At 54.7% G+C, this 27,543-nt stretch overlaps 3 protein-coding genes and 1 pseudogene across 4 annotated transcripts; all 4 read left to right on the forward strand.

Annotated features, from left to right (window-relative positions):
* Positions 1 to 1,406: 1,406 nt before the first annotated feature.
* On the forward strand, positions 1,407 to 1,850 carry LOC123347958 (ribonuclease-like). The gene has a single exon (XM_044985155.1). The coding sequence runs from the start codon at positions 1,407 to 1,409 to the stop codon at positions 1,848 to 1,850; it is 444 nt and encodes a 147-aa protein (XP_044841090.1).
* Positions 1,851 to 5,976: 4,126 nt separating this feature from the next.
* Positions 5,977 to 12,720, forward strand: LOC123348778 (ribonuclease-like). The gene is made up of 2 exons (XM_044986416.1): positions 5,977 to 6,131; positions 12,016 to 12,720. The coding sequence occupies exon 2, from the start codon at positions 12,022 to 12,024 to the stop codon at positions 12,463 to 12,465; it is 444 nt and encodes a 147-aa protein (XP_044842351.1). The 5' UTR covers positions 5,977 to 6,131; positions 12,016 to 12,021; the 3' UTR covers positions 12,466 to 12,720.
* A 4,139-nt stretch (positions 12,721 to 16,859) lies between these two features.
* LOC123347911 lies at positions 16,860 to 17,287 on the forward strand (annotated as a pseudogene).
* A 5,174-nt stretch (positions 17,288 to 22,461) lies between these two features.
* On the forward strand, positions 22,462 to 24,121 carry LOC123348777 (ribonuclease-like). Of its 2 annotated transcripts, none has more exons than XM_044986415.1 (2): positions 22,462 to 22,595; positions 23,095 to 24,121. In XM_044986415.1, exon 2 carries the CDS (start codon positions 23,119 to 23,121, stop codon positions 23,551 to 23,553), a length of 435 nt encoding a protein of 144 aa, XP_044842350.1. In that variant the 5' UTR covers positions 22,462 to 22,595; positions 23,095 to 23,118; the 3' UTR covers positions 23,554 to 24,121. The 2 variants fall into 2 exon arrangements, with proteins under 2 accessions (XP_044842350.1, XP_044842349.1); XM_044986414.1 differs by having other exon boundaries at positions 22,476 to 22,615.
* Positions 24,122 to 27,543: the final 3,422 nt, after the last annotated feature.

The raw sequence follows: 27,543 nt of genomic DNA on the forward strand, positions 1-27,543 counted from the left end.
GAGCCAGGAACCCGGGGTTCTAACTTGGCTCGGGGAGCAGAGTGGAGGATAGTGGGTTAGAACAGGGGGGTTGGGAGTCAGGACTCCTGGGTTCTTCTTGCAGCTTGGGGATAGCGTTGGGCTGAGGATAACAGGGGCAGATACACCAGGCACTGGGGCTGTGGGGTTCACAGTGTCTCAGGACCCTGCCCTGTGCCTGCTTCCCCCCCTAACTCCCTGCCCCACCCACAACTCTGGGGCCCTTGGTGGGAGGAGCTGCCCCACCCCAACCCTAGCTGCCTGGCCGGGCTCTATATAATGACACCCAAAGGGGAAGGAGGCTCAGGGACTCTCAGCTCTGCTGGCAGCTGGATCCATCTCTGACGGGAGCCCCAGGAGTTGGGTGAGCTGAGAACAGACACAGCCGTGGGGAAATGCAGAGGTAGGGGCACTGAGGGTTGATCCCAGGGGGCTGGGAGCAGAATCTGGCCCTGGCCCCACTGCACTCAGGGAGTGACTCTGGATTGACCCTCAGGCAGCTGAGATCACAATCTTGGCAAGAGGGTAAAAGGAATCGCAGGTGAGATCTGGGGTCAGCACTCCTGGGTTTTCTCCTGGCTCTGCGGCGGCAGTAGGGTCTAGTGGGTTAGAGCAGGGGGGCTGGGAGCCAGGACTTCTGGGTTCTCTCCTGGCTCTGCGGGGGCAGTGGGGTCTAGTGGGTTAGAGCAGGGGGGCTGGGAGTCAGGACTCCTGGGTTCTCTCCTGGCTCAGCGGGGGCAGTGGGGTCTAGTGGATTAGAGCAGGGGAGCTGAGAGCCAGGACTCCTGAGGGGTTCTCTCCCCACTCTGGGAGAGGAGCAGGGTCTAGGGCTGCAGAAGGGGGAGAGCTGGGAGTGTGGACGGATGCATTGTGGACAAACGGGTAAAGCAGAGAGTTAGTGGCAGGCTGGGACTGTGGTCAAGGCTCCCCTCTCTGTGTCTTAGGATGGGATTTTCAAACCCCTACAGGGGTCTGGAGGCTGAACCCAAGCCACCAAATGGGAGCTGAAAGCTGAGCCTTAACCTCGGTTTCCCCATCTGTAATATGGGAAGAACAACCCTTTCTTGGTCTGTTTTGTCCATTTAGACTGTAAGAGTTTCTCTCCGGATATGTGCAGCGCCTGACACAATGGGGCCCTGATCTCAGTTGGGGTCTGTTCAGCACCTGGCACAATGGGGCCCTGATCTTGGTCGCGGTCTGTGCTGCGCCTGGCACAATGGGACACTGATATCGGTCGGGTTAATGAGGCTTTAGGGGTAGAATGGCCTGGCAGGGGGAGAGGTTTGGGCCCAGGAAGTTCCATGGAGGAGGCAGATCCCCACCCTGCGTTGTCTCCATCCATCTCCCCCCTCGCCCCACTGCAGGTCGATCCAGTGACAGACGCGGCCATGGCCCTGAGAGGACCCCGCCCCTTGCTCTTCCTGACCCTCATCCTGCTGGCCGCCGGCCTGGCCCAGCTCAGCGAAGGCGCCAGCTACCGGCAGTTCGTGACCCAACACTTTGACAACCCCAAGACCAGTGCTGCCAACGACCGGCTCTACTGCAACCTCCTGATGCAGCGCCGTGGCCTGACCCGCTTCTTCTGCAAACGCCGCAACACCTTCATCCATGCCCCCGCCGGCCAGCTCCAGGCCATCTGTGCCCATGGAGGGACACACGTGAGCCTCAACCTCTACGATAGCCTGGAGTCCTTCAACGTCACCACGTGCCGGGTGCTGCCCCGCTCCCGCCCGGGGAACTGTAGATACAGGGCTGCAATCGGCAACACCAAGATCCGCGTGGCCTGTGTCAAGGGGCTGCCTGTGCACTTAGAGCCAACGTACCTGCCATGAGCAGGGGATCCCCCTTCTGCTCCCCACCCCCGTTTTGATCCTGGGCAGCCCTCTGTTGCTGGGGGCTCCCTGTCCCCCTACTTGCCTCTCCTGGGCAACGCCCGCCATGAGTCTCCACAGGGACTTTCAGCATCTCCCCTTATCCCACAGGCCAGCAGCTTGGGGCCTGCAGGGGGATTTTCCATGCTGGATGCCCAGTTCCCATCCACACGAGTGAAAATCCGGTTTCCCAGCCCTCCCCATCTGGCACTGAGACCCTCAGCCTGAGCCCAGCGCCTGCCTCGCTGGGCAGGATCCAAACACAACTGGCCTGGACTTGGGCTGGGGCTTCCCTGAACCCACCAGGAGCGGGAGAGGTTGAGCGGCTCTGAAATCTCAGACCCATTTCATTGGGGGCCCAGTTTTAGCCCCCCGAAACTGACCAAAATTCCCACAAACCCCTTGGATTTGTCTAAACCTGCATGATTGGCTCTGGCCCCGTCACTGGGGGATGTGGAAACCAGCTGAGGCTCGCATGGCCAGACGCCACAGGGCTAAGATGGGAGGAGGGCTGCTGGTCCGGGTAGAAATGAGGGGCTCTGAGGGCCCGGTGGGAGAGGTTAACACTTGTTCCTGTCGTCCCCCCCGTCTCCTAGAGCTCCCCAGGCAGTGAGATTTGCTAGACCAGAACTAGGGTAGAACTAGGAGGCGCTTGGGGTCTCGTCCCTGGCTCTGACGTCTCTTGTGTGAGTATAAGGTGAGGCTGTGACCTGAGCTGAAGGGGAAGCTGAAGCGGGGTTGGGGGTTGCAGTGGGGTGGGGTGATGCTGTTGGAGAGTTCAATTCTCTGGCTGCCACCTTTAATACAATGCTGCCAACACAGAATGGCCAGGTGCATGTTTGTGGGGTATTTGGAGTGGGGTGAACAGCTGCCCCAATGGCCTTCAGAGAGCACGGCTGGATTGTCGTGGGGTTATCTAGGAGGCCCAACCTCTGATCTGGCCACAGGCCAGGGGATGGGCTGGCTGGGAATGGGACACAGGGACTTTCCCCTCTAGGGGGCGCTGGCTCCAATCCAGCCCCAGATCAGGGGGCACCAGCTGGCTCAGGGGGGCTGGGAATGGCGCCCGGGGCCTTTCCCCTCTAGGGAGGGTTGGCTCCAATCTGGCCCCGGGGGAGGGGGGCAGTGACTGGCTCAGGGGGGCAGGGAATGGTGCACAGGCCTTTCCCCTTCAGGGAACACCAGCTACAATCCAGCCCCACAGCGGGGGGTTGGCTTGAGATCACCCTTTGAAGGCTGGGGAGCTGCTTCTCCCCCCTCCCCAGCTCAGCCCATATTTCCCTCTCCCAGGGGGGAGGCCGGCTACAGAGGGAGACCCTGGAAGCGTGATCTGCAATGTCCCACGCTCTGAATCTGCAAAGCACGGTGCCCCGCAGTTGCCAAGAGCAGGGGCATGGCTGTGATGGCGCCAGTTCTGGGTGGGGGGCAACGTGGACTAGACAAATTCACTGAAGGGTGACACAGGACTCCAAGGAGAGCTGAATTTCCAACCCCTGGTTTCCAGCCCTGGGCGTTAATCCCTGAGCTACAGAGCCAGGGCTCCTAGGTCATTCACCCCTCTCCTTCCGGGCACTGCCCTGCTGTGCGCACTCCACTCTGGGCCACGGGCAGAGGAAACCCTTGGAGATTTCATGGATATCATTGAAGATACGAAGTTGCTGAGACACCAGGCTCCGTTCCCGCCCCCCCTCCTTGGAGTCCCTCACCCACTCCCCAAGTCCTTCTCCTGTGGTTCTCTGCCACATTCCCCCCATTTCAACACCCTCCTGCTCTGCGAGTCCCCTTCTGCACCCACTGCCCCCCCATCACCTCCCATGCCGAATACCATCACACCCCAAAGCAGTTCTGCACTGCGGACGCACATGAGCCTGGTACCCCCAGCCCGACGAGCCAGGCAGAGGAGAACCCCCCCCCTCGCAATAGCCAAGTCACAGTGAAGTGGGAGACAAAAGATGGGGACACGCCCCTGGGAGCTGGCATGTGCCACGGAGGGACATGCTGCCCGGTTAGTGTGGACAGGGATGGCAAGTGGACCTGGTCAGTAGCACCAGCAGTGAACGTGAGCGGGAAGCGCCCCCTACTGAGCCCACCACCTCGCTCCCTGCAGGACCTTGCCCCCTAGTGCATTGGGGCCAGCACTGACTGCCAGGGGAGAGTGCCCCCTACAGAGACCCCACCCCACTGCCTGCAGCACAGTGCCCCCTACTGAGTCCCTGCCCCACTTCCTGCAGGACCGCGCCCCCTAGTGCATTGGAGCCAGCACTGACTGTCAGGGGAGAGTGCCCCCTACTGAGACCCCACCCCATTTCCTGCAGCACAGCACCCCCTAGTGCCACGCTGGGGCATTGGGCCAGCACTGACTGCCAGAGGAGAGCACCCGCTAATGATCCCCCGTCTCTGCTCCCTTCAGCACAGCACCCCCTAGTGCCACGCTGAGGCATTGGAGCCAGCACTGACTGCCAAGGGAGAGTGCCCCCAAATGATCCCCCTCTCCCCACTCCCTGCAACACAGGCCCCTAAAACTGTGCTGGGATCAGCACTGACTGGCAGGGGAGAGTGCCCCCTGCCCCAATCCCTACAGCACAGCGCCCCTGAATGCCATGCTGGGGTATTGGGGTCAGCACTGACTGCCAGGGAGAGAGCTCCCTACTATCAGTGCCCCCCAAACACAGCATGTATCCCTACCAGTGCTCATGCGGTGCCAGGACACTCGGGGCCCTCAGCCTGGCCCTTTTTTCGGAAGCTGTCCCACCATCCTGGTACTGCCCTGATCCCTCCCTTGGGGCCTCGTACCCATCTCGGACAGACCCCTGAGCAGCATTAACTACACAACTATGCCAATACAGCCTCATGGCACTGGAGTGAACCCCTGCCCTTCTCTCTGGCACCGACTCCCCCCTTCGTCACTCCTCTGCCCGCGGCTGGCTCAGGGACTCAGAGAAGTGTGTAGCCCTGTTATAAGCAACCAGACAAAGCCCTAGTTGGGCACAGCTCTGCCACGTGGCCAGCGAGACCCGTTGTCCCCCTCCATTCTCTAGGCACAGCTGTTCTGGTCTGCCAGGCCGGCCCCACCCCAGATCCCTTCACTTCCCCCATGGGACCCACGCCCCCACACTGACCAGACCCGCCAGACCCGCCAGAGTCTTAGGAGGGACTCGGAGACCTGCTATGCCCTCACCATTGATCGCCCCACCGGCGGCTGGACTGTGTTTCTTGGAGACATGCAAAGCCTGTTTCCCAGGATTCTCTGCAGAAGTCGGGTCCCAGCTCCGGGAAGTTTGGAATTAATGATCTCCGCTTTCTCAGGACACTGATTTCCCCGTGGGGCCTCACTTGGCCAGAGGCCGAACCATGTTGCCAGAGGCCTCGCAAATAGCAATGTTTCCAAACATTTCTTCCCTGCAAGCTTTTCCCAGGGGCTCAGAGTGGGCTGATGATGTCTCTTCTGCTGGGTCGTTTTTTACGACAGGTCAGGTGCAGGCTGGGTCAGTGTTGGGATGGGACTCCCAAATATTGGACGATATGGTGCAAATGACTCAGTAGGGGGCGCTCTCCCCCACAATCGGCGCTGACTGCAGTGCCCCCGCGAGATGCTAGGAGTGATGTGCTGTGCTTCATCTCTGCTTGCAGCCATTCAAGCTGAGTGTCTCCTAGCCATGGGATTTGGCCAGTGAGAAAACTGAGGAACGGCGATTCAGGATATTTCCAAAGCTTCTACAGGGATTCGGAGCCCCAATTCCCATGAAAATGAATGAGATCTGGGTTCTCAAATCCCCTAGGCAAAGCTCAGCCTAAATCTCGTACACCAAAAGATAAACCCCGGTGTCCTGGCTAGCTCCCATCTCAGGGCAGTATATTACCCCTCCCCAAATTCCTGCCATGTTGCCAAGAGGATCCCTTTACCTCCAGCCCTGACAGCTGGGGGGACAGCTGTTCCCCATTTTCCAGGCTCCACCCCAGAGGTGGCTGCAGTAGGATTCTAGCATAACAGAGAGAAGAATTTGACCCTCATTAGCAGTTGTTTATTCAGCTTCCCCCTGGACTGGTGCCTATGTGTTTCCCAGGGTCACGAATTGTGCAACGCTGGCCAGTAGGATATTTCTCTGAGTGCAGCCACCCCTGCTGTGTCTTTGTCTCCAGCCTGGCTCAGTATATAACACCCACACAGAAAGTACAGAGCCTCAAACACTTTGCAGGCGGCTGGATCCATACTCCGAGGGAAACCGAGGCACCAGGACTGGGGTGAGTTGAAGATCGGGGCCTGAGATGTCCGGTGTATTTAGGCAAGAAGGCTGAGGGAGCAGGATATTGTAGATGATCTGTAGGGAATGCACTAAATATAATAACACAGAGCAGATGTAAGCGGGGGAATGGTCCCGCTATTGTGGGGAACTTTCCTGGCTTCTGCACTACCCCGGTGAAGTGGGCTAGCGAAAGGATCTGAGTCCTCGCTCCCACTTCCTTTACCCAGAGGCCTCCCTGCCCTTGAGGACTCCCCTTCCACTCTCCTGTCTGGCAGAGTCCTCGTAACCCCAACAAGGCTGGGCCCAGGATTCCTAGGGGGCTCGACCCCCAACCCTGCTGTGGTCACCTAGGACAGGGGCTAGGGTGTCCCCACTCCGGGGTACTCTCTCTGCACTGCGCACATCCCTGACCCACTGATCACATCATACAATTTAAAGCAAATACAAGTTATTTAATTAACACTTAATTTTAAAAAAAGAATAAGGAAAAATGGGAAAGGTTACAGGAAACACATCACCCTGCTCTGTGGCAGGGAACATCACAAACAGTGTCTCTGAAAGGTCAGGGCAGTTCACAGCCTGCTCCTTGTAGGTCCCAGGCCTCCTTCTCAGGCCCTGGCTGTGCTGCAGGGACGCTGCAGGTCGGACACTTGTTCCGGCGGTGGCCACACACTCTCAGGCTCTGGGTGGCAGGACCCTTCTCTCCAGCGTCACCCCCGCCCTGTCAGGGTTACAATCCCCCTCCCAGTCTGGCCTGCAGGGCCTCTTGGCTGAGGTATCTCCCTGCGCTGGGCCCACTGCCCGGGGTCCCCCTCGCTCTGCCCAGCTGCTCACCGCACTCAGCTCCAGACTGCCCCTGCTCCAGCTCCAGCTCCACTCTGCCTCAGCACGGCGGCTGCTGCTGCTCTGACTTCAGCTCCCTGGACTGCTTCTCTGGCCTCTCTGGCTCCAGTTGCTACCACTCTGCTCCCAGGGCAGGGCTGCTCTGCAGGCTGCTTCTGTGACTCTGCTCTGAGCTCTCATCTGCTTCCTGGGCTGCTTGTCTGGCCCCTCTGGCTCTGGTTGCTACAGCTCTGCTCCCAGGGCAGGGCTGCTCTCTCTGGGCCGTGCTCTGGCTTTTTGGGCTGCAGCTCCGCTCCCATCAGCTTAGCTTGGGGCCCCGCTCTCTCCTTAGCTCGGCCCCACTCCATCTGACTCCAGGCACATTCCTGCTCACACGGAGGACGGGGCCCACCCTGGCCTTCTGTCTCCTTGATTAGCCGGCCCGCCCTGTCAATCAGGCTGACCTGGAGCATTAGCCTCTTGCCATTGTTCCTGGGGACTGTCAGTCTCAGGGTCCTGATTTGCCATCGATCCCTCCCCTTTTAGTGCTGGGAGCTAGCAACCAAAACACCCCCACTGAATGTTAGTAAGGGGGCAACAGTCCCCTTACATTCCCCCCTGCTAAAATTCTGCCACAGCCACAATATTCACACCCGTACATCCGGGCCCAATAAAAACAACATATATCCACATCATATTATATTAAAAACCCATTAACAATTACGAAAAGAACATTCAACATCGTTAACACTCCACATCTACTTCTTAATACTATACATAACAATATTAATCAACACACTACATAGAACCAATAACATAATTATCTCTAAGTCTAACAGGAAGTACACCTTTATTAGCCCTCTGGGACCTTCTTAAGACTGGTGGTTCGTTACCCATATTTTCTGTTTCCCTATCCTCGGGTAATACTGGGTCAGTTTGAGGGATCTTCCCATTCTCATTAGGGTTTGGGTTTACCCCATTGGTTTCAGTCTCCTCGGGAAATTCTGCACTATGCCTCCTACGAGCCCTGGTCAGATTAATAGTCCAACGCTTTAGCTGGTCCCTATGTACTACTCGCTCTGCACCTCCTTGTTCAGGCTGGTTAGCGTACACTGGCAGTTCGGGATTGTTGTGGGTGACCACAGTGTGGGGATTTGGCTTCCATTTGTCCTGTATTTTATTACATCTCCGGCGTCTACTGCTACGAACTGGTGCACAGTCACCAGATCGGATGAGAGCCCCACTGGACTTGCGATCATAAGTCCTTTTCCTACTTTGGGCTGTGTCTTTAGTTGTACTGAGAGCAACTTTCCAGGCTATCTTCAGCCTGTCATGGTGACCTTTGACTTGGTCATCATAATTGGTCACCTCATCCTTAGAAAAGACTTCTTGATGCTTCTCTGGCAACGCCCTTATGTTAGCCACATGTGCAGGAACCAGCCCTTGGCGTGCCACTTGAACAGGAACTGGCAGTCTCCCATCACATCTTTCTTGAAGAAAGGTAACTCGTCCTCCCTTCTCGCTCATCACCTGCAGCTCATTTTCTGGTACACAGCGGTGTTCATCAAGGATCTTCCCTTTCCACGGAGGAATAATGGTCTTCCGTTTTCTGCCCACTTTAACATTTCCAGTATGCCTTGTGGGGCCCAGGGAATGACTCTGCCTCTCCGCTCGAGCCAGTACTCTACTCAGCACAGCATTCTTCGTAGAGTTCTCGTGACAGTTCATCCTCCTGGTTCCTTCTCCTGGTAAGAGTAGCTCCTTCAGCTCACTAATGATGTTCATTCCTAGAATCCCTGGGACGACTTCTCCCATATGGCTCCCTTTCGAGGCTTTGTCTTTCAGGATGAAGATGCATTTTCCTGGCAGCGTTTGGCCCATATACTCTATGTCTGCTTCAAGGCACCCCACCACTGGGATTGCCAGTCCATTAACAGCTGTTAGACGTACAAACCGTGTGCTGTGCATGGTCAGGTCCTTGTCCTTCAAATATTTTTTAAAATGCGACTCTGTAATGGTGGTGACTTCTGAGCCAGTATCTAACAAACATCTGGTCTTCACCCCTGCTATACATACTTCAGCAGTTAGACAGTCTCCAAATGCTCGCTTACAGAAGTCGCTAGATATGCTGGTACTGACCACGTTCCTCTCACTGTATGCAGAGGGATTTTCCACCAAGGACAGGCCTAGGAATCCTTCTGCTACTGCTTGGCCTTCTACTCTAGATGGACCACTCGCTCCTGGTGCCCCATTGGTTTCGAGTGCCTGGGACTCTGTTCTCCTTCTCAGTGAACATTCTCGGCTAGTATGTCCTGGCCTGTCACAAGTGTAACAAATGTATCTTCCCAGCTCATCCTTCAGTGGGGCTCTTCGGGATCCCGGTGCCCTTGGATACTTTGGCATACTAATGGGATTTTTTTCTTTCATCAACTCGGTCATCACTTTCAGCATTTCCCCCTGTTGGACTATCAGTTTTTGGACAGCTTCACTTAAGCTATCCAATGTTAGCTCTGTTTGGGACAGGGCCTTTTCCCCAGCAGCTGCATTCACTAGGCCCTCACTTCGTGTACGGGGGTTAGGCTTGGCTGTCTCTGCCACAGGAACTTCCTCTTTTTCTGACCACATAATGGCAGCCTGCATGAGTTGATGGAACTTCTTACTGGGCTCTTCTTTAAACCTCCTTTTCATTTCACGTCGGAGGGAGGCATCACGAAGCCCCAACACCAACTGCTCTTTCAGAACTGTATCTGGGTCTGGAACTCGTTGAGGGTCTCGCCGCTCCACTTTACTCATTCTCTCCTGGAGGTCGTATGCGTATGCCCGGACAGTTTCACCAGGCTCCTGCTTTCTCTCAAAGAACTCCTTTAGTCGGGTTCCAACAGGTACCTTGTCTCCATACACTTCTAGAAGGAGTTCAAATACCTTTTCCACATCTTTCTTGTCTGCCACTGCCATGAACTTTACTGTGGCCTTGGCCTGGCCCTTGAGGTGCTCCTCTATGAAGTCCACATGATCTTCTTCAGGTACTCTTAGCACACGCAGAGCTGCCTTCACAGACTTGACCCACTCCTCTACCGTAATGTCTCCTGGTCTAGTTGGGAAGCCACCAAACTCCGTGACCTTCCGCTCCCGTGGGACATAAATAGTAGGGGGTTTCTTAGCTTCTGCTGTCTGTTGGTCTATTACTGCCTTGGCCAGCGATAAGGCTTCTCTCTGTTCAGTTCTAGCTTGTTGTAATGCCTCCGCTTGGTCTGATAATTTGCGCTGAAGTTCAGCAAACTGGGTTCGTAGTTCTTCAATTCCAGCCATGGTAGAGTGCTCAAACAGGCCTGGACAGTGCTACTAGAACTCAACCAGTAAACCAATGGGGTGGACCCTGTGGATAGGATCCTGTTCGTGACGCCAATTATGTAAGCGGGGGAATGGTCCCGCTATTGTGGGGAACTTTCCTGGCTTCTGCACTACCCCGGTGAAGTGGGCTAGCGAAAGGATCTGAGTCCTCGCTCCCACTTCCTTTACCCAGAGGCCTCCCTGCCCTTGAGGACTCCCCTTCCACTCTCCTGTCTGGCAGAGTCCTCGTAACCCCAACAAGGCTGGGCCCAGGATTCCTAGGGGGCTCGACCCCCAACCCTGCTGTGGTCACCTAGGACAGGGGCTAGGGTGTCCCCACTCCGGGGTACTCTCTCTGCACTGCGCACATCCCTGACCCACTGATCACATCATACAATTTAAAGCAAATACAAGTTATTTAATTAACACTTAATTTTAAAAAAAGAATAAGGAAAAATGGGAAAGGTTACAGGAAACACATCACCCTGCTCTGTGGCAGGGAACATCACAAACAGTGTCTCTGAAAGGTCAGGGCAGTTCACAGCCTGCTCCTTGTAGGTCCCAGGCCTCCTTCTCAGGCCCTGGCTGTGCTGCAGGGACGCTGCAGGTCGGACACTTGTTCCGGCGGTGGCCACACACTCTCAGGCTCTGGGTGGCAGGACCCTTCTCTCCAGCGTCACCCCCGCCCTGTCAGGGTTACAATCCCCCTCCCAGTCTGGCCTGCAGGGCCTCTTGGCTGAGGTATCTCCCTGCGCTGGGCCCACTGCCCGGGGTCCCCCTCGCTCTGCCCAGCTGCTCACCGCACTCAGCTCCAGACTGCCCCTGCTCCAGCTCCAGCTCCACTCTGCCTCAGCACGGCGGCTGCTGCTGCTCTGACTTCAGCTCCCTGGACTGCTTCTCTGGCCTCTCTGGCTCCAGTTACTACCACTCTGCTCCCAGGGCAGGGCTGCTCTGCAGGCTGCTTCTGTGACTCTGCTCTGAGCTCTCATCTGCTTCCTGGGCTGCTTGTCTGGCCCCTCTGGCTCTGGTTGCTACAGCTCTGCTCCCAGGGCAGGGCTGCTCTCTCTGGGCCGTGCTCTGGCTTTTTGGGCTGCAGCTCCGCTCCCATCAGCTTAGCTTGGGGCCCCGCTCTCTCCTTAGCTCGGCCCCACTCCATCTGACTCCAGGCACATTCCTGCTCACACGGAGGACGGGGCCCACCCTGGCCTTCTGTCTCCTTGATTAGCCGGCCCGCCCTGTCAATCAGGCTGACCTGGAGCATTAGCCTCTTGCCATTGTTCCTGGGGACTGTCAGTCTCAGGGTCCTGATTTGCCATCGATCCCTCCCCTTTTAGTGCTGGGAGCTAGCAACCAAAACACCCCCACTGAATGTTAGTAAGGGGGCAACAGTCCCCTTACACAGATATAAAGAGTGAAATGGATCCAAAAGGCCCGTCACGTAATATTCACTGTGTGGAGAAGAAATAGCTGCATGAGTTGGAGTTTAAAACTGGTGGGGGCAGATCCCCAGCCAGGGTCAATGGGTTTAGCTCCATTTTACACCTGAGGAAGCTAGGGGTGAAAGAGAGCAGCCACCCCACATCCAGGGCTCTGACTCCCTGCTTTGCCCTTCAATCCGACTAGATCTCACTCCCTTCCCTGAGCTAGGGAGAGAACCCAGGAGTCCTGGCTCCCAGCCTGCCCTGCTCTCACCCGTTAGATCTCCACCTCTGCCCGTGCTTCCCCCGCAGATAGCCATGGCCCTGAAGGGACCCCGCCCAGCGTTGCTGCTGCTGCTGCTGCTGGCCTTGCTGCCCGCCTGTCTGGCTCTGGGCCAGAGGGAGACGCGCCATGAGAAATTCCACCGGCAGCACGTGGACTTCCCGAAGACCAGCGCCCCGGACGCCCGGCGCTACTGCAACCTCCTGATGCCGCGGAGGAACCTGACAGCTGACGCCTGCAAACCCACCAACACCTTCATCCACGCGGGGCCTGCCGAGGTGGACGGCGTCTGCCACTCGGGGGGCACCCCCAGCACCGAGAATTACTACGACAGCAACGTCCCCTTTGAGCTCACCACCTGCCGGCTGTCAGGGGGCGCTCAGAGACCCCCCTGCAACTACCGTGGGAGAACCAGCACCCAGCGGATCCGGGTGGCATGCGTGGGAGGGCTGCCTGTGCATTATAAAACACAGCTCTAGGGGCAAGGAGGCGAGCAGGGTGAGGGGCAGCGAGGTTGGTGATTTCATCCGAGCTTAAAGAAATTAGGAGCCAATGGGGCCTGGTCCTTCACTGGCATGATTGGGAGTTCAGCAGCCTAAACCCCTTAGATCCCTACCCCACCCCCTGCCCTCTGCTGCCCCACTGCCCACTATACAGTATAGCCACCCCTTCCCCGCCCCCACCCTCTGCTGCCCCTAGTGCCCATTATACAGCATAGCCACCCCTTCCCCGCCCCCACCCTCTGCTGCCCCTAGTGCCCATTATACAGTATAGCCGCCCCTTCCCCACCCCCACCCTCTGCTGCCCCCTAGTGCCCATTATACAGTAGAGCCGCCCCTTCCCCACCCCCACACTCTGCTGCCCCTAGTGCCCATTATAGCGTAGAGTTGCCCCTTCCCCATCCTTTATATGCTGCTGGTACAGTGGCTCAAGGACAGGCCTGGCAGTCAGGATACCTGAGTCCTATTTTTTATTCTTCCTCTGACCCACTTCTGTGACCCTGCAGAAATCACTTGAAGTTTCCGTGCCTCGGTTTCCCCATATGTTGTCCATCGAGTCTCTTTAGCATGGAAGCTCCTTGTGGCACGGATTGGCTCTCATCTCGTGTCTGTACAGTAGCTAGAACAGAAACATGCCTCCGTTTCAGCTGAGGTCTCTAAGTGGCACTATCAGTCAAATCGTATCTGTTGTTTGGGGGCGGGCGCATCTTTTTGTTCTGTGTTTGTTCAGCACCTGGGCCAAGGTCAGTGGCTGGGTCTCCTAGGCACTAACCCGGTACAGTTAATAAATAATCAAAGATGTATTGAGCTGAATCCTGGAATCTCTTTTCCTGAGTCGCAGTCTCTTGCTGCTTCCTTCAATAAAGCGCTTTGCTAGAAAGGGCGGTGGTCTGTGTTTGTGGGGATGTGTGTGTGTCCTGGGGAAAGTCAGCCAGGAAGTGTAACAAGAGCACTCAGTGTGAAATGCCTTCGGAAAATCCTGCGGTGAGATTTCAACCCACAACCCTCTGTTTAGCAATCTAGGCTCCAAGCTACAGGGCCAGCTGTTTGCTATCATCTCCTGGCATGTGGGGAAAAATTGCCTGTGCCAAGAGCAGCGGGATCCGTTCGGTCTTCTCAGGAATCAGCAGAGAGCAAGCCCTTGGGAGACGCATTGACTCAGGGAGCCGGGCTCTCTCCCCTAGTCCTGGATGTGGTGCTCCCACACCCTGCTGCACCCAGATCCTTCCACCTGGGATAAAAAACTGGACTGTGAGCCAGGGAGGTTGAGCCAGTGGAGAACTCCGCCGGTGTCTGGGCTGGTGTTGCTATTGTGGGAGAGGGGCTGAGGAGCGGGGATTCAAAGAGACTTTGCAGCAGCTGGGAGCGTGGATTTCGGTTCCACTCTCTTCAGGGCTGGGAATCCAGGGGCCAGATTTGAGTGTTTCCCTTACAGACCTGTGAATCCCCAGGGGCAGTTCTGAGATGGTGATGCAGGGGCAAAGGGGGTGTATTTAATCATTGGAACACTTCACCAAGGGAGGTAGTGGATTCTTCATCACTGACAATTATTAAATCAAGCCTGGATGTTTTTGTATAAGATCTGCTCTGCGAATTATTTGGGGAAGTTCTCTGGCCTATGTTCTACAAGAGGTCAGACTATGTGGCTGTGTAGGCACACCCCGACTCCCTGTGGGGTGTATCGTGGGTGCGGTGACACCATGGTAACAGTCTGCCAAACTATCCTGGGCCTCACAACAGTGTGGCTCAGTGGCCAGAGACAATATAGTGGCCGTCAAGTGCAGGGCAGCACTGCCTAGTGGCTGGAGTCAATACAGCGTCCCTTGAGTGCAGGCAGCGTGGTCTAGTGGCTGGAGTCAATACAGTTGCCCCCGAGTGCAGGGCAGCGTGGTCTAGTGGCTGGAGTCAATACAGTGGCCCTCGAGTGCAGGGCAGCATGGCCTAGTGGCTAGAGTCAATACAACGGTCCTTGTGTGCAGGGTTGTGTGGCCTAGTAGCCAGATCCTGGGGGCTTCCATCAAAGTGGGTGTGGCAGCCGGGGTAGGGGGACCCGGGCCAACCTGACTCCACCAGGTCATGACCCAGGGCCCTAATAGTGGCAGAGTGGTCCACCACTGGGTCAATGGGGAATTCAACTGCAAGAGGCTGACTTTCCATGGGTAGGCGATATTACTCACTCCACTTCCCTGGGCTACTTCCTGCTATGCTTCCTGTAGCTGTAGTCCGAATGGCGTCAGGGTCTCAGGGCTCCTCAGCGCAGGTTACTCCCTGGGATTCCGACACCCACCAATCATCTGTAGGCAACAGGTCTCTGGTCTAGACCTCAGAAGCTTCATCTCCCACACGTAAGGGCTGTAATGGCCTCTGGGCTGAAGCCTCTACCAAGCATCCTTCCTCCTTGGTGGTCTGCCCAAACTGAGCTGGGCTGCTCTCCTTTATACTAGCACAGAAGTTGGAGCATGCCCAGCATGGTCGGAGGGGTGGGACTTTGTCCACCCATAGTGTGGGATTAACCCTCTCCTGCCTAGTGTGGGGCATGCACACCCCGTCACAGACTAGATGATCACAATGGTCCCTTCTGGCATGGGAATCTATGAATCTATTAAACCTGCTAATGTATTAGCAACAGTACATCATCTCCAATTTCACGGCTATATGGCTTTTGTCTCTGTAGCAGGAAATTTTCAGAACTTCTTTCAAGTGAAAGTTGTAACTGTGTCTTGTATTCATTTCATCATCTGAGCTACCGTGTTATTTCTACCAGGGGTTGATAGGAGTTGAAACTCGGTTTCCAATGTATCTGAATACTTTTCTTTTCCATTTAAAAGTATTTCAGCTTTTTTTTTAAAGACATTTAAAACTTAAATGATACTTGGACAGGCTGTAAATGTCTGGAGTTTTCTCAACAATCTTTGGAGAGGTCGCTCCTAGCTTTCTGAATTTGTTAAGGAAGTGGCTTGAGAGCTGCCAGATAACTTAATTAATTCCCTGTTTAATATAAATATTTTTATACTCAAATCATTCCTCCCTGCATAGCAAGGCCTGAGCTGGCTCCAATCGCACCTGGCGCTGCCAGGCTGGATGGAACGAACCCAGGTGTCGGGTTGATCAGAGGAGCCGGGAGTCCATTGTGACCACAACCCTATCCACACATGGACCTTGTAGAGGTTATAACTGGTTCCAGCTCATGGGTCAGGGCAGGGAGACCAAGCCGGGAAGAATGGGATTGTTTGAAACCCAGCTGGTTCCTCCTGCTGCTCCCGTCTGCCTTGGGATCCATGCCGCCACGTAGCCAGAGGTGCTGCCCCTCCAAACCCACTTGGGTGGGGCCGTATAACAGAACCTGGAGTGGCTGCAGGCTCAGGGAAATCTCAGCTCCACAGGCGAATGGGTCCATTTCTCAGACTCAGGCAAAGACGCCAGGAGCTGGGAAGGTCGGAGAGTCTGTGACAAGATCAGAACCACAGGGGTTTTGGGCATGGGTCACTTGAGGATTTAAACTAGTTTAAACGGGGGCTTCTCTGGAACCTGAAGTTTTTAAACCATGATTTGAGGACATCAGTAACTCAGAGGTTCGGGATCTATCACAGGGGTGTGTGGGTGAGGTTTTGTGGCCTGCAAAGTGCAGGAGGTCCCACTAGGTGATCATGATGGTCCCTTCTGGCCGTAAAGTCTATGAGAGGTGGGGGAGAAGAGAGAGGAGAGGGCAGAGGTCTTCCCCGCCCTGAAGCAGGTGGTACTGGCCACAGGTTGGGAGTAGATATCGAGCTAGCTGGACCCTCAGGTTGGTCTAATGTGGGAATCCCTCTTCTCTTATCCTCCACTGGCCACTAACCAAACAGAATCCACGTGGCAAAAAGAGAGAGCTGCCTTAATCCAGGGAGAAGGGCAATATCACACGAGGGGTGTATTTAGATTAGATAGATAGATAGATAGATAGATAGATAGATAGATAGATAGATAGATAGATAGATAGATAGATAGATATGGGGAAAGAAAGAAAAGAAAGAACCTAGTAAGTGCAGCCCAGCCCTGTACCCTTAACTCTGCCCTCTTTGAGTGATGGTTGTTGGGGGGAGCTGGTGTGCTCCCCTTAATTCTTTAACTAGTGGTTTCAGGCACACTTGACGTTCTGGCAGAGGCTGAGGCAATTCCAGGTAACTTTAACGCTCTGCCAATGAAGTTTTGGAGTCTGGCATGAAGCAACTGCCTGCCTGGCAGCCTTAGCCTGCAATCTGCAAGGAGCTCCCCGGGGGGTGGAGGGCCTGGAGGGGATGAGTGGGTGCAGGTCCCATGGTGCAAACAGGTCCCCTCCCCCTTGTCTATCCCTCCATTCCCTCCCCACCGCAGGGCGAGCCAGCAGCAGAGGTATCATGGGCCAGAGGGGACCCCACCCGACACTGCTGCTAGTCTTGCTGGCCACGTGGCTGGCTCTGGCCAGGGGGGAGACGCGCTACGAGAAGTTCCCGAGGCAGCACGTCGATTACCCAAGGACTGCCGCCCCGGACGCCAGGACCTACTGCAACCAGTAGCACTGGGGCATCACCTTGCCAGTCTGCAAGTTCACCAACACCTTCATCCATGTCAGCGCCACCAGCATCACCAGCATCTGCGGCTCTGGGAGGACCCTAGTGAGTGGGAACCTGCGAGACAGCAAAGCCTCCTTCGCCCTCACCACCTGCCGGCTGCAGGGGGGGGATCACAGACACCGCCCTGCAACTACAACGGGGGCACCTGCACCCAACGCATCCGCATCGCCTGTGTAGGGGGGCTCCTTGTGCACTACGAGAAATCAATATAGCCTGGGCCCGTTGCACAGCACGGTCAGACCCCGCCCCAGCCCCAGCCCCTGCTCCGCTGCTGCCCCCAGTGCAGAGAGGAGCAAGCAGTGGGTGTGGTCTCAGGGGAAGAAGCCGAGAGGAAGCGGGGCCTTGGGGTGGAGCAGGAGGGTGGGGCCATGGTCCAGGCACTGGGGCCCCTTTTGAGTGTGGGCCCGGTGCCACAGACCCCTTGGCACCATTGTAAACCCAGTACTGCAAGCTGGGAGGGGTTGCAAGCACCTCACTTAGCTCCTGCCGTTCCCCTTATAACCACGGCCAGACTTTCTGCTGATCCCCTCATTACACCCCCTGCTGTCTCAGGGAGCCACTGGGAAATGGAGAGCGGGAGCTGGGCTCCACCGGTAGCAAACTCCTCCGGGGTCGGTGCTGCAGCTGGGGAAGGAGAGACCACCAGGAGCTAGCCCTGAGAACCTACTGCAGTTGGTGGAGTGGGCTAAGGCAGTAATTTAACACACCCATCTCTCGGGGGAGGCATCTAATCCCACCCCTACGGACTGGAGACAGAACATCTCAAGGAGCAAAGTGGCTCTTTCCCCATGGAACAGAGGCTGGGGGCAGGTGTAGATCCCAAGGTCAGAAGGGGCCATTGTGATCTCCCAGTCTGACCCCCTCTATAGCCCAGGCCAGAGACCTGCCCCACCATAATCCCTACAGCAGAGTTTTGAGAAAAACATCCCGTCTTGATTTAAAAATCATCAGCAATGGAGAATCCACCATGGCCCTGGGTAAATGGTTCCATTGATTAATTACCCTCCCCGCTAAAAATGTAGCCCTGAGTTCCACGCTGAATTTATCTAGCTTCAACTTCCAGCCATCGACAACAATTGACAGGTACCGACTGGTAAAAGTCAGAAAAATGCCGCTTGAGACCTTGTTGGCATTTGATTTAAGGCGATTTACTCTGAACATTTCCACATGTGATTCTGCCAATTTGTGTTTTAATGGTGATACATTTGAGCTTTTGAATCACAGTGACTCCTGGCATTAAACAATTATTGTCTGACCTCCTCCCCTCCCCCGAACTGATTGCCTGACCCCACCTAATTTCCCACAACTGGGGAAATGGAACTGGATAAAAATAAAATCCATAATTTAACGCAACTGTGAACATTTAAATAAATACAGAAAATTTGCTTGCAAAGAAACATTGAGATTATCTGTCAACATTACAGACAAATAAAAATTGTGTTTTCTCGTGGCTAACTAAAGGCCACATTGGTAGCTCACGCCCGGTATCGTGCTGTTTTGCTTCAAGCCCCTGTGCGTTTCCACCACCTCTGTGCTTGTCCAAGCCCAGACGGGGCCTGAGAAGCCAGACTCATTCAGGAACACGATTGCCCACACTGGGAGTTAGACCGGCAGAGATTCTCAGTTCTGCAGGCTTTAAATCCAGGATTGCCCATGAGCTCACCTTGCCTGACCTCCCGTACAGCACAGGCTGTTAAACGTCGGCCAGGTACCACTGCATTGAAGCTAAAGACCTTACTGAGAGCAAAACATTACAGTCCTTGGGAGACTGAAGTGTTGTGAACCAGGCAGAGATCAAGGGGACCCCTCATAGCAGGGAACTGATTAACTGAGACATGCCCAGATGTCATCCCCCCAGGGGGGAGATTCCTTCCCTAGCCCAAAGCTGGCCATCCGTTGGACCCTGTGCATGTGGCCAAGACCAACCAGCCAGCCAAGAGTCTCTAGACCACCCCATCCAATGTCTCTTCTCCAGCTGTGGCCTGATCCCTGATTCCCAGAATACACCAAGCCTTCCTGACCCTTGCAAGCTGAAGCCCTGAAGCCTGAGATTGGATGATAGTCGCGATCCTACAGCAGCGGTGTGAGTGTTATGAGGATGTTGCAGGCAATGGAGAGGTGCTGTTCTCCCCATGGCCCATGACAGAAGGGGCTGACCAGAGAGACTGAGGTTCTCAGATTTAAAAGCCAGAAGGGACCCCACAACCACCCAGCCTGAGCCCTGGCAAATTTCTCCCTGCAGCTGGATCTGTTTGAAAGACATCGTCCTGTGTGGTAAAGACTCCCCCAGCTGGTGTGCCCCCGGGGACGCTGTCTCAGCATTGAACTCCCCTCACTGCTAGGCAACGGTCTCTCTTTCAAGGCTGACTGTAGCTGGGCTAACATTAGCCACACTGCCAATGTTCCCTGTCTGGGGAGGCTGGATGGCCCATCCTCAGGAGCTGGGTTTCAAGTGTCCAGGATGTCCCCGCGCCTATCAGGTGCTCAGCCATCAGCCTAGCCCTCTCTGCCCCCATAAACGCCCCAGCCCCGTTGCTTTCATGTTCCCCATCGAAGGCCCCTCTGAGCCAGCCAGGCCTTCCCTGTTCCATTCAATTCACCCAGTCCTGCTGCCCATATACCCTGAGCCTCTGGTCCCGGGCCCGGCAGCATGCATCGAGCTGGCTCCAGTCCCACCTGGAGCTGCCAAGCTGCGCAGAGAGAACCCAGGTGTTCGAGGCAGGTCATAAGACTTTGGAGACCTTGCAGCCCGTTCTGGCTCCTGGGCCAGGACAATGAGACCAGTCAGTGAAGGCGGGGAATTGTTTAACACCCCTCCTGCCCCTCCTGATTGCTCCTTGCTGCCATGTAGACACAGGTGCTGCCCGGTCAGCTGCCCGCCCTCCACCCCACTCTGCCCTGCCCTGCTGGGGACCATATAACAGAGTCTGGAGCAGCAGGAGATTCAGGGGACTTTCCACTCTGTCGGTGGCTGGGTCCATCTCTCCAGCTGGGGGCAAAGGCACTGTGAGAGCAGAGTTGGTGAGAAGGTCAGAGCGACAGGGAGATGGGGATGGAACCATGTGGGGTGGACTGGGGATGGGGATGGGGCCAAAGAGGGACACAGGGGTGTGTGAGGGGTGATGAAAACTGGAGCGGCTTTGGTACCATGAATGGTGGAAGCAGGTTCCCAGCTCACATTGTCTCCATCTGCTCTCACCTTGATTGATAGCAAGTTCTAAACTAGGAAATAGAGACATGTGTCTCCCGGTTTTATTACACAGGGAGAGGAAAATCAGGCAGACGAGGCACTATTAAAGAACCCCAGAGGGCAGGAACACAGGCAACCAAAGACAGTGCCCAATCCAGCTAGAACACCGGGCGAGGGCAGAGAGAAACAGACGCAATATTTGTACGTGAAGGGGAGGGGCCTGGGGGGAACACAGGACCGAGTGGTGCAGGAAGTGAGACCGGATATTCTAGGGGTAACAGAACCACAGTGGAATAGCTGAAATGCTGGTATGTAAGGGGATGTGAGGTCAGGAGAAAGGGAAATAAAGGTAAAGGGGTAGGTATCATTGTACACTGGTGAGGTAGACCAATAAGAAGCAACAGCAAAATAGAATCTGCTTGGGACCAAATCGCTTTGGGGAAGGAGTAACAGAGGTTTTACTGGGGGGATGTTGGGGGCAGATATAGACCCCAGGCTGGATTTGGATAAGGAGTGATAGATCTATAATATTAATAGAGAGAGAAATTCTACAGAGAACAGTGTCATTCTGGGAGACTTGAACTTGCGGGGTATAGATTGCAGAACATCTGCTACTGATAATGGTTATTGACTCATATTCCTGGACAGGATCGATGACCGATTTCTTCATCAACTAGCCACCAAACCAAGCAGAGGAGATGCTGGGTTAGACTTGGTTCTGGTAAGTAGTGAGGGTATCATAGAAGAGCTGGAAATAATTGTGTGTCAAGTGAGCACAAGTTGGTTCCGTTTAAATTAAGTGGAGGGATAATCATAAAAGACGGGCAACTATGGGCTTCTGTTGCAAAGGGGCAGACTTTGCTAGATGCAGGGAGCTAGTTAGCGAAGTCAGTTGGACTGAAGAGCTCAGGAACTTCATTGTGGAGGAGAGTTGGAATCTCAAAGGTGCAAAAAGTATCTGTAATTTGCATCCCAAGCAAGGGGAAAAAACTTGTAGGGAAAAGCTCCAGCCCTAACTGGATGACTAGCCAGCTCAAGAAGGATATTGGGAGTAAGAAGAGAGTCGGCAAGGAATGGAAGAAGGGATTGATTGATAAAGAAAACTCCTCTTGGAGGTCAGAAAGTGCAGGGATAGAGAGAATCGCCAAAAGACTGGATGAGTTATGCTTGCAATGAAAACAGCTAGTAGCTGGTTCTTGAGCCACATCCATAAAAAGAGAACGAGAAGAGAAGATATGGGACTGCTTTGCAGGGAGGGTGGATGAAGATGAGGATGTCAAGGTTAGGAACAATCCACGGATGGCCCCAAACCAAAAGAATACTTTGCCTCAGTTTTCAATAAGGATGATGATGGGGACGCAGCCAGGATGGCTGATGAGAATGAGTGTATATCCTGTGGAAGCAAAACTCATAGCGTTTAATACACTCAGGTTTGAGGAACTGGGTAATCTCCATCCCAGAACACTGGCACATGAGACTGCAAGTCCAGTAGCAATGATTTTTAATAAATCTACCAAATCTGGGGTGATGCCATATGACTGGAGATCAGTAAATGTGCCACCCATATTTAAGAAAGGGAGAAAAGTGATCCAGGCAGCTCCTGGCCTATTAGTCTGACCTCAGGAGTATGGAAGGCTTTAGAACAAGTTTTGAAGGAAACAATCATTAAAGACACGGCACTCAAAGGAAAAGGAGATGTAACGCAACATGGGTTTACCAAATGTAGCTCGGGCCAGACTAACCTGATGTCTTTCTTTGAGAAGAAAACTGATTCACTAGACCAGGGAAAAGTGGCAGATCCAATCTTCTGGATGTCAGTAAAGCATTTGACATGGTGTCACCTGAGAAATTATCTAAACTAGCAAAGTTGGGGCTTAGTAAAAAAAACGTAGGGTGGGTAAGGAACAGGCTGCAGGGGAGATGACAAGGGCTGTGCTGAAAGGGGAATGATTGGGTTGGAGGAGCTCCTCAAGGATTGGCCTTGGGACCAGTCTTAATTAATATTTTCATTGGCACAAAAAAGCAGGGGTATGCTACTGAAATTGGCTGATGACACAAAGTCAGTGAAGAGGAGACTGGAATATCCTACGGGAAGACCTGGATGACCCGGAGGAATGCAATGACGGATAGGGGATGAAGTTCAATGGTACAGAGTGCACAGTCATGCATGTAGGGACTAACAAGAATTTCTGCCATAAGCTGGGGGCTGATCAGTTGGAAATGAGAGAGGAGGAGAAAGACCCGGGTGCAGAGGTTGATCACAACAGGACTATGAGCCACCAGTGTGATGCAGCTGCGAGCAAGGCAAACGCAATCCCAGGACGTATCCGGTGAGGCATTTCCAGGAGAGGTAGGGAAGTATTAATGCCATTGTACACGGCCCTGGTGAGACCTTGTCTGGAATCCTGCGAGCAATTCTGGTCACCCTTGTTCAAGAGAGATGACTTCAGACTGGAGCAGGCGCAGGGCTGCTAGGATGGTCAGGGGAGCAGAGGGTCGATCTTCTGAGAGGAAACTAGAGTACATGGGTGGAGGTGGGGGGATACCAGGCAGGGAGAGGAGCTATTGCAGCTAAAGGACAATGCTGGCACAAGATCAAATGGGTAGAAACTGGCCATGAAGCACCACTGGGCTGGAAATGAGACGGGTTCTAAGCAGCAGAGGAAGGAGGTTAGGGAACAGCCAGGGGGAGGGGGGGATGACCTAACCAGCTTGGAGATGGCTCTTGGTACCCTTACAACTTGGATTGATACAGTAGGTGGCCTGTGACAGAGGCCCCGGCTATCCCTTCCAGTACCACCTTCCTATGTCCCCTCCCTCACCCCGCAGGTAGACGCCTGGCCAGGTGCAGCGATGACGCCGAAGGGACCCCACCCCGTGCTGCTGCTGGGCCTGGTTCTGCTGGCTGGCTGGCTGGCCCGGCTCGGCCAAGGAGCCAGCCACCCGCAGTTCTTGAGGCAGCATGTCGACAACCCCAAGACCAGGGCCCGGGATGACCGGAGGTACTGCAACATGATGATGCAGCGCCGGGGCATGGCCCGCCCCTGCAAACACACCAACACCTTCGTCCACGCTCCCGCCAGCCAGCTCCAAGACATCTGCGGCCGGGCAGGCCGGCACGTCACTCGCAACCTGTACGACAGCAACAACCGCTACCGCATCACCATCTGCCGGCTGTCTGGGGGGTCGACCCGCCCGCCCTGCAACTACCGCGGGGGCAGCAGCACCCGGCGAATCCGCGTGGCGTGCATCGGGGGCCTGCCCGTGCACTACGACAGGAACCTCTAGAGCCGGGCGGCCAGGCCTGGGGCGGGAGCCAGGGCATCCTGCTGCTTTCGCTCTCCACGGACACTTCCATGGCTGGGGGCTCCCCAGCTCCGTCCCTGACCCCTCCTGGATCCACCCTCGGCTCAAGGCACCCGGTATGAGATCCAGGAACTGGGGGGGCTCAAGCCAGGCGTCCGAGTCCATGGTGAGGACCCCGACATCAGAGTGACTGACCATGGCGAGCACTCGGCTAACGCAGCTTCCACTGAGTCTGCAGCGTGGAAAAAAACAGCCTTCTGGATATCTAGTGCCCCACGATTTATTGTAATCCCCATTGATCCTTCTGCAGCTGCTCAGAGTTGTCACCCCACCCCCACCCTCTGCTGCCCCCTAGTGCCCATTATACAGTACAGCCGCCCCTTCCCCACCCCCACCCTCTGATGCCCCCTAGTGCCCATTATACAGTATAGCCGCCCCATCCCTGCCTCTCACCCTCTGCTGCCCCTAGTGCCCATTATATGGTGTAGCTGCTCCATCCCATTCCTTACCCATGCGGTGGTGAGATTGATGTTGGGAGAAGTGTGTCTCAGGCTAAGCCCTGGGTGCTGTTACCGGGCTGGATTCTCTTGCTGTTTCTTGCAATAAATCACTTCCTGCCCATGCAGCCGGCTGGGTGTGTTTGGGGAGGTGGTGGGCAGAAGAGTTAGCTGGCTCTCTCCTCACCGTTAACAATCACAAGGTTCTAGTGAGCTTCCAGCCCTGAATGGCATGTCAGGCCAGTGGGTCAGCTGCTGAGCTAGCCAATCACCTCCTCCGAGTGCTCCGCCAGGGACCAGTTCACTGCTAATCCTATGGAGCTACTTCCCAGCCTGCCTCGCTGCCGGCATCATTTCTCCTGGGTTGACTGGGGCAACCCCTTGTTTTCCAAATAGATTGGGGAGCCTAGAGCTCAGCCCCATCCTCACACAGTCCGGGGGACTCTCAGTCTCCTCAGTTCTTTGTCTCTGTTCTCTGCTATGCCCCAAATCCCCCCACCATCTCAGAGCCTGCCGGCTCCCCTCTCCTGCTTTCCCCTCTAGCCCAGCCCCACTGCAAGCACCAGCCGGCCCCTTCCAATCCTTGCAGCCTCCTAAGCCCCCTATAACAGCCTAACTCAGGGGAGCTGGGGCCTTGAGAGCTGGAAGTGGGAGCCCAATGGAGAGCCCTGCAGTGGGACTGGGACCCCATGTGCTCCCCAGGACCCATTGCCATAATGGCAGGAGTGGGTAAAATGTACTTTGTAGAAGGCGGGTTGGGTGGACAAAGAAAAAAATTGGACTGTGGGAATTTGCAGAGAAATCTCTCATCAGTTTGTACTAAATTGAACTTCAGCAAGGAAACCCCCTCCCCTGTCAGCCCCTCAGGGCTCCCCCCACCCTCTAGTCACCTTCCCTGTCTCCTAGGGGAGTTGGGAACACACTTGGGGCTCAGGAGGCCAGTTGGATGGTGCCAAAGAAAGGGGGGATTGAGGGAAGGCAGAAGAGGGTGATGGGAGGTGGTGAGGGTACAGGAGAGAAGAAGGAGGTGTCACAGGTGGGGGAATGTGGAAAGGGCTCCTGGTGCAGCAGAGACCTCAGGAGATGGGTTTGGAGGTGCAAGAGGCAGCCCTGGCCGGGATAGAGTTGAGGGTGGGTCAGTCTGGGCCCTTTCACCACAGCTCAAGCTGGGACACGGAGTGATTTTGATCCGATCCATACGGTTTATTCATTCATCAAGAGTCACAACACGTGAGGATCAAGAGATTTGCAGATCAAGTTTGTGGGCACCAAAGATTCTAGGCATGAATTGGGCACAGACAATGGCCAGCAATCAACTTACACCAAGCAGTTACACCTCAGAGCAACCGATCCCCACAATTTCTCATTCTGTTTATTACAATCATTGGTCACCAGTCCTGTGTCCCTAACCCCGTTCTCATGCGCCAGGCCGCTCCCCAAGCAGTGACGCTGCGCTGTGTCCAAGGGCCTCTCACAAGGCAACCCCTGATATGCTGGTGTTTGCTTTGAAAGCCACTAGTTTAACGCATCAGAAGAAATTGCTTAAAAGTTATTTGCTGAAGTTCTCTCAGGCCAGTGCACTTGGGCTGACGGAAGAGACACTTGCACCCTGCATTGCTCGGTCTGGTCCCCCCAGGTCTCCCTAGGAAGCCTGCAGACTCAGCAAGGGACCGCTCAGATCGAATCAAACCAAAGGGACACGCACACTCTGCTATGAAGCCTCCCCACTACTTGGAAGGCCTGAGGAGGGAAAGGCTGGGCCAAAGGCCCGGATGCACTTTGCCAGTTCTGCAGCTTATTAGATGGACTCAGTAAACTGGGAGGGGCCACACGGCAGCCTCAGACCTACACCCCTGTATGCAGGAGCTGGTGGACGGGGAACCCCACCGATTACCCTACTCGAGACTTGCCAATGGACTCTCAGATACCTGCTCCCTCCGCTTTCCTGCTACTTCCACCGATAGCCAGGAGATGACGATGGTGCAGGACACGTTGCGTTTTAACCTTTCCTTAGTGGGCTTAGTTTGTTGTAGTCATTCAGTGACTTTATTTCTCTGTTGACCCAGGGTACTGATTAAGATTCTTCCTTTCAAGCACTTTCTTTTACTATTTCAAAGCTAGTCACATTAATAGATTAACAATCCCCAGCTCTTCGCTAGCACTTCACATCAGTGGATCACAAAAAGCTTTATAAAGGAAGCATCGTCATAACCAATTTACAGATGGGGAAACTGAGGCAGAGACAGGGGAAGTGACTGATCCTAGGTCACCCAGCCAGGAACAGAGCCCCGGGGTCCTAACTCTTCAGTGCTTTTCCAATGGTTTATACCTTCGATATTTGTTCTCCTTCCCCTGCCATGCAATTCGTCCCATAAGTGGAGGGCGACAATCATGTAAAAGGGAAACAAACACAGAACATTATAGTTCCCATACCTGTGGGGCCACGGTCCCTGTGCTGTTGGATTAGATCTAATCCCAGTCACTGAACAGCCTTCGGGGTTACAATAAATGAGGCGCGACATTGAAGGAACAACACAGATTATCCACACACAGACAGAGATTTAGAGCTGATTTATAAGGCAGACAAGTGGCCATAACAGACAAAAAGGGCCAGATCCCAGCTGGTGTCAATCAGTGCTGCTCCATTAATGTCACTGGGTCAGCTCCCCCAGTGGGTGTGGCTGTCTCTTTACACCAGGTGTTTATTTGGCTCTTATTTGTCTGCTATTTCAAGGGGGGTGTTGAATGTTATGGGCCCCCCACACCCGAGCCAGGAAATGGCTATTTTTAGAAGCAGGATATTTACACGTGATGGTCTCCGAACATCTCAGTTTGGCCATCCTTGACTTTTGTGACTTTTTTTTGTGCTGGACCATGAGGGGCACGGACCCAGAAATGTTTGTAATCTTCTGGATCACACGCTCTGCCCTTCTGCCTGCGCCAGCGGGTGTTAGCGCCCCCTTGTCCACCTTGCTGTGTTTCTGTAGCTGCTGAGACATCTCGGGATCGCGCTGCAGGCTCTGGCAAAGCGCTGCCTCTATGTCCCAAACAGGCAGGTCGCCTCCTAGAGACCAGCCCTGGGAACTGCATTGGGGAGATTATACAGCTTACGCCGGCATTCAAACATTTTATATGCAGTGATGGGAACCCCAAAGGGTGTGTCCCCCTGCTGCCCCATGCTGGAGTGGAGAAGCCCGGCTCTGTGTGTGTGTGTGTGTGTGTTGTTGATGGGACTGGAACAATTACTGTTCATGAGAAATGGGCACCTAAATCCCCTAGATTGTTTGCAAATCCCACCCCTGTTCGGAGTTTACATACTTGCCCCAAAGTCCCTGCAGACTTGACTGAAAGCAGCTCACAGAAGTGTTCTTGTCTTTAACACTCAGATGCCCAACTCCCAGTGGGGTCTAATCCAAATAAATCCGTTTTACCCTGTATAAAGCTTATACAGGGTAAACTCATAAATTGTTCACCC

Source organism: Mauremys mutica, chromosome 13 (genome assembly GCF_020497125.1).
Source record: "Mauremys mutica isolate MM-2020 ecotype Southern chromosome 13, ASM2049712v1, whole genome shotgun sequence".
NCBI classification, from domain to species: Eukaryota; Metazoa; Chordata; order Testudines; family Geoemydidae; genus Mauremys; species Mauremys mutica.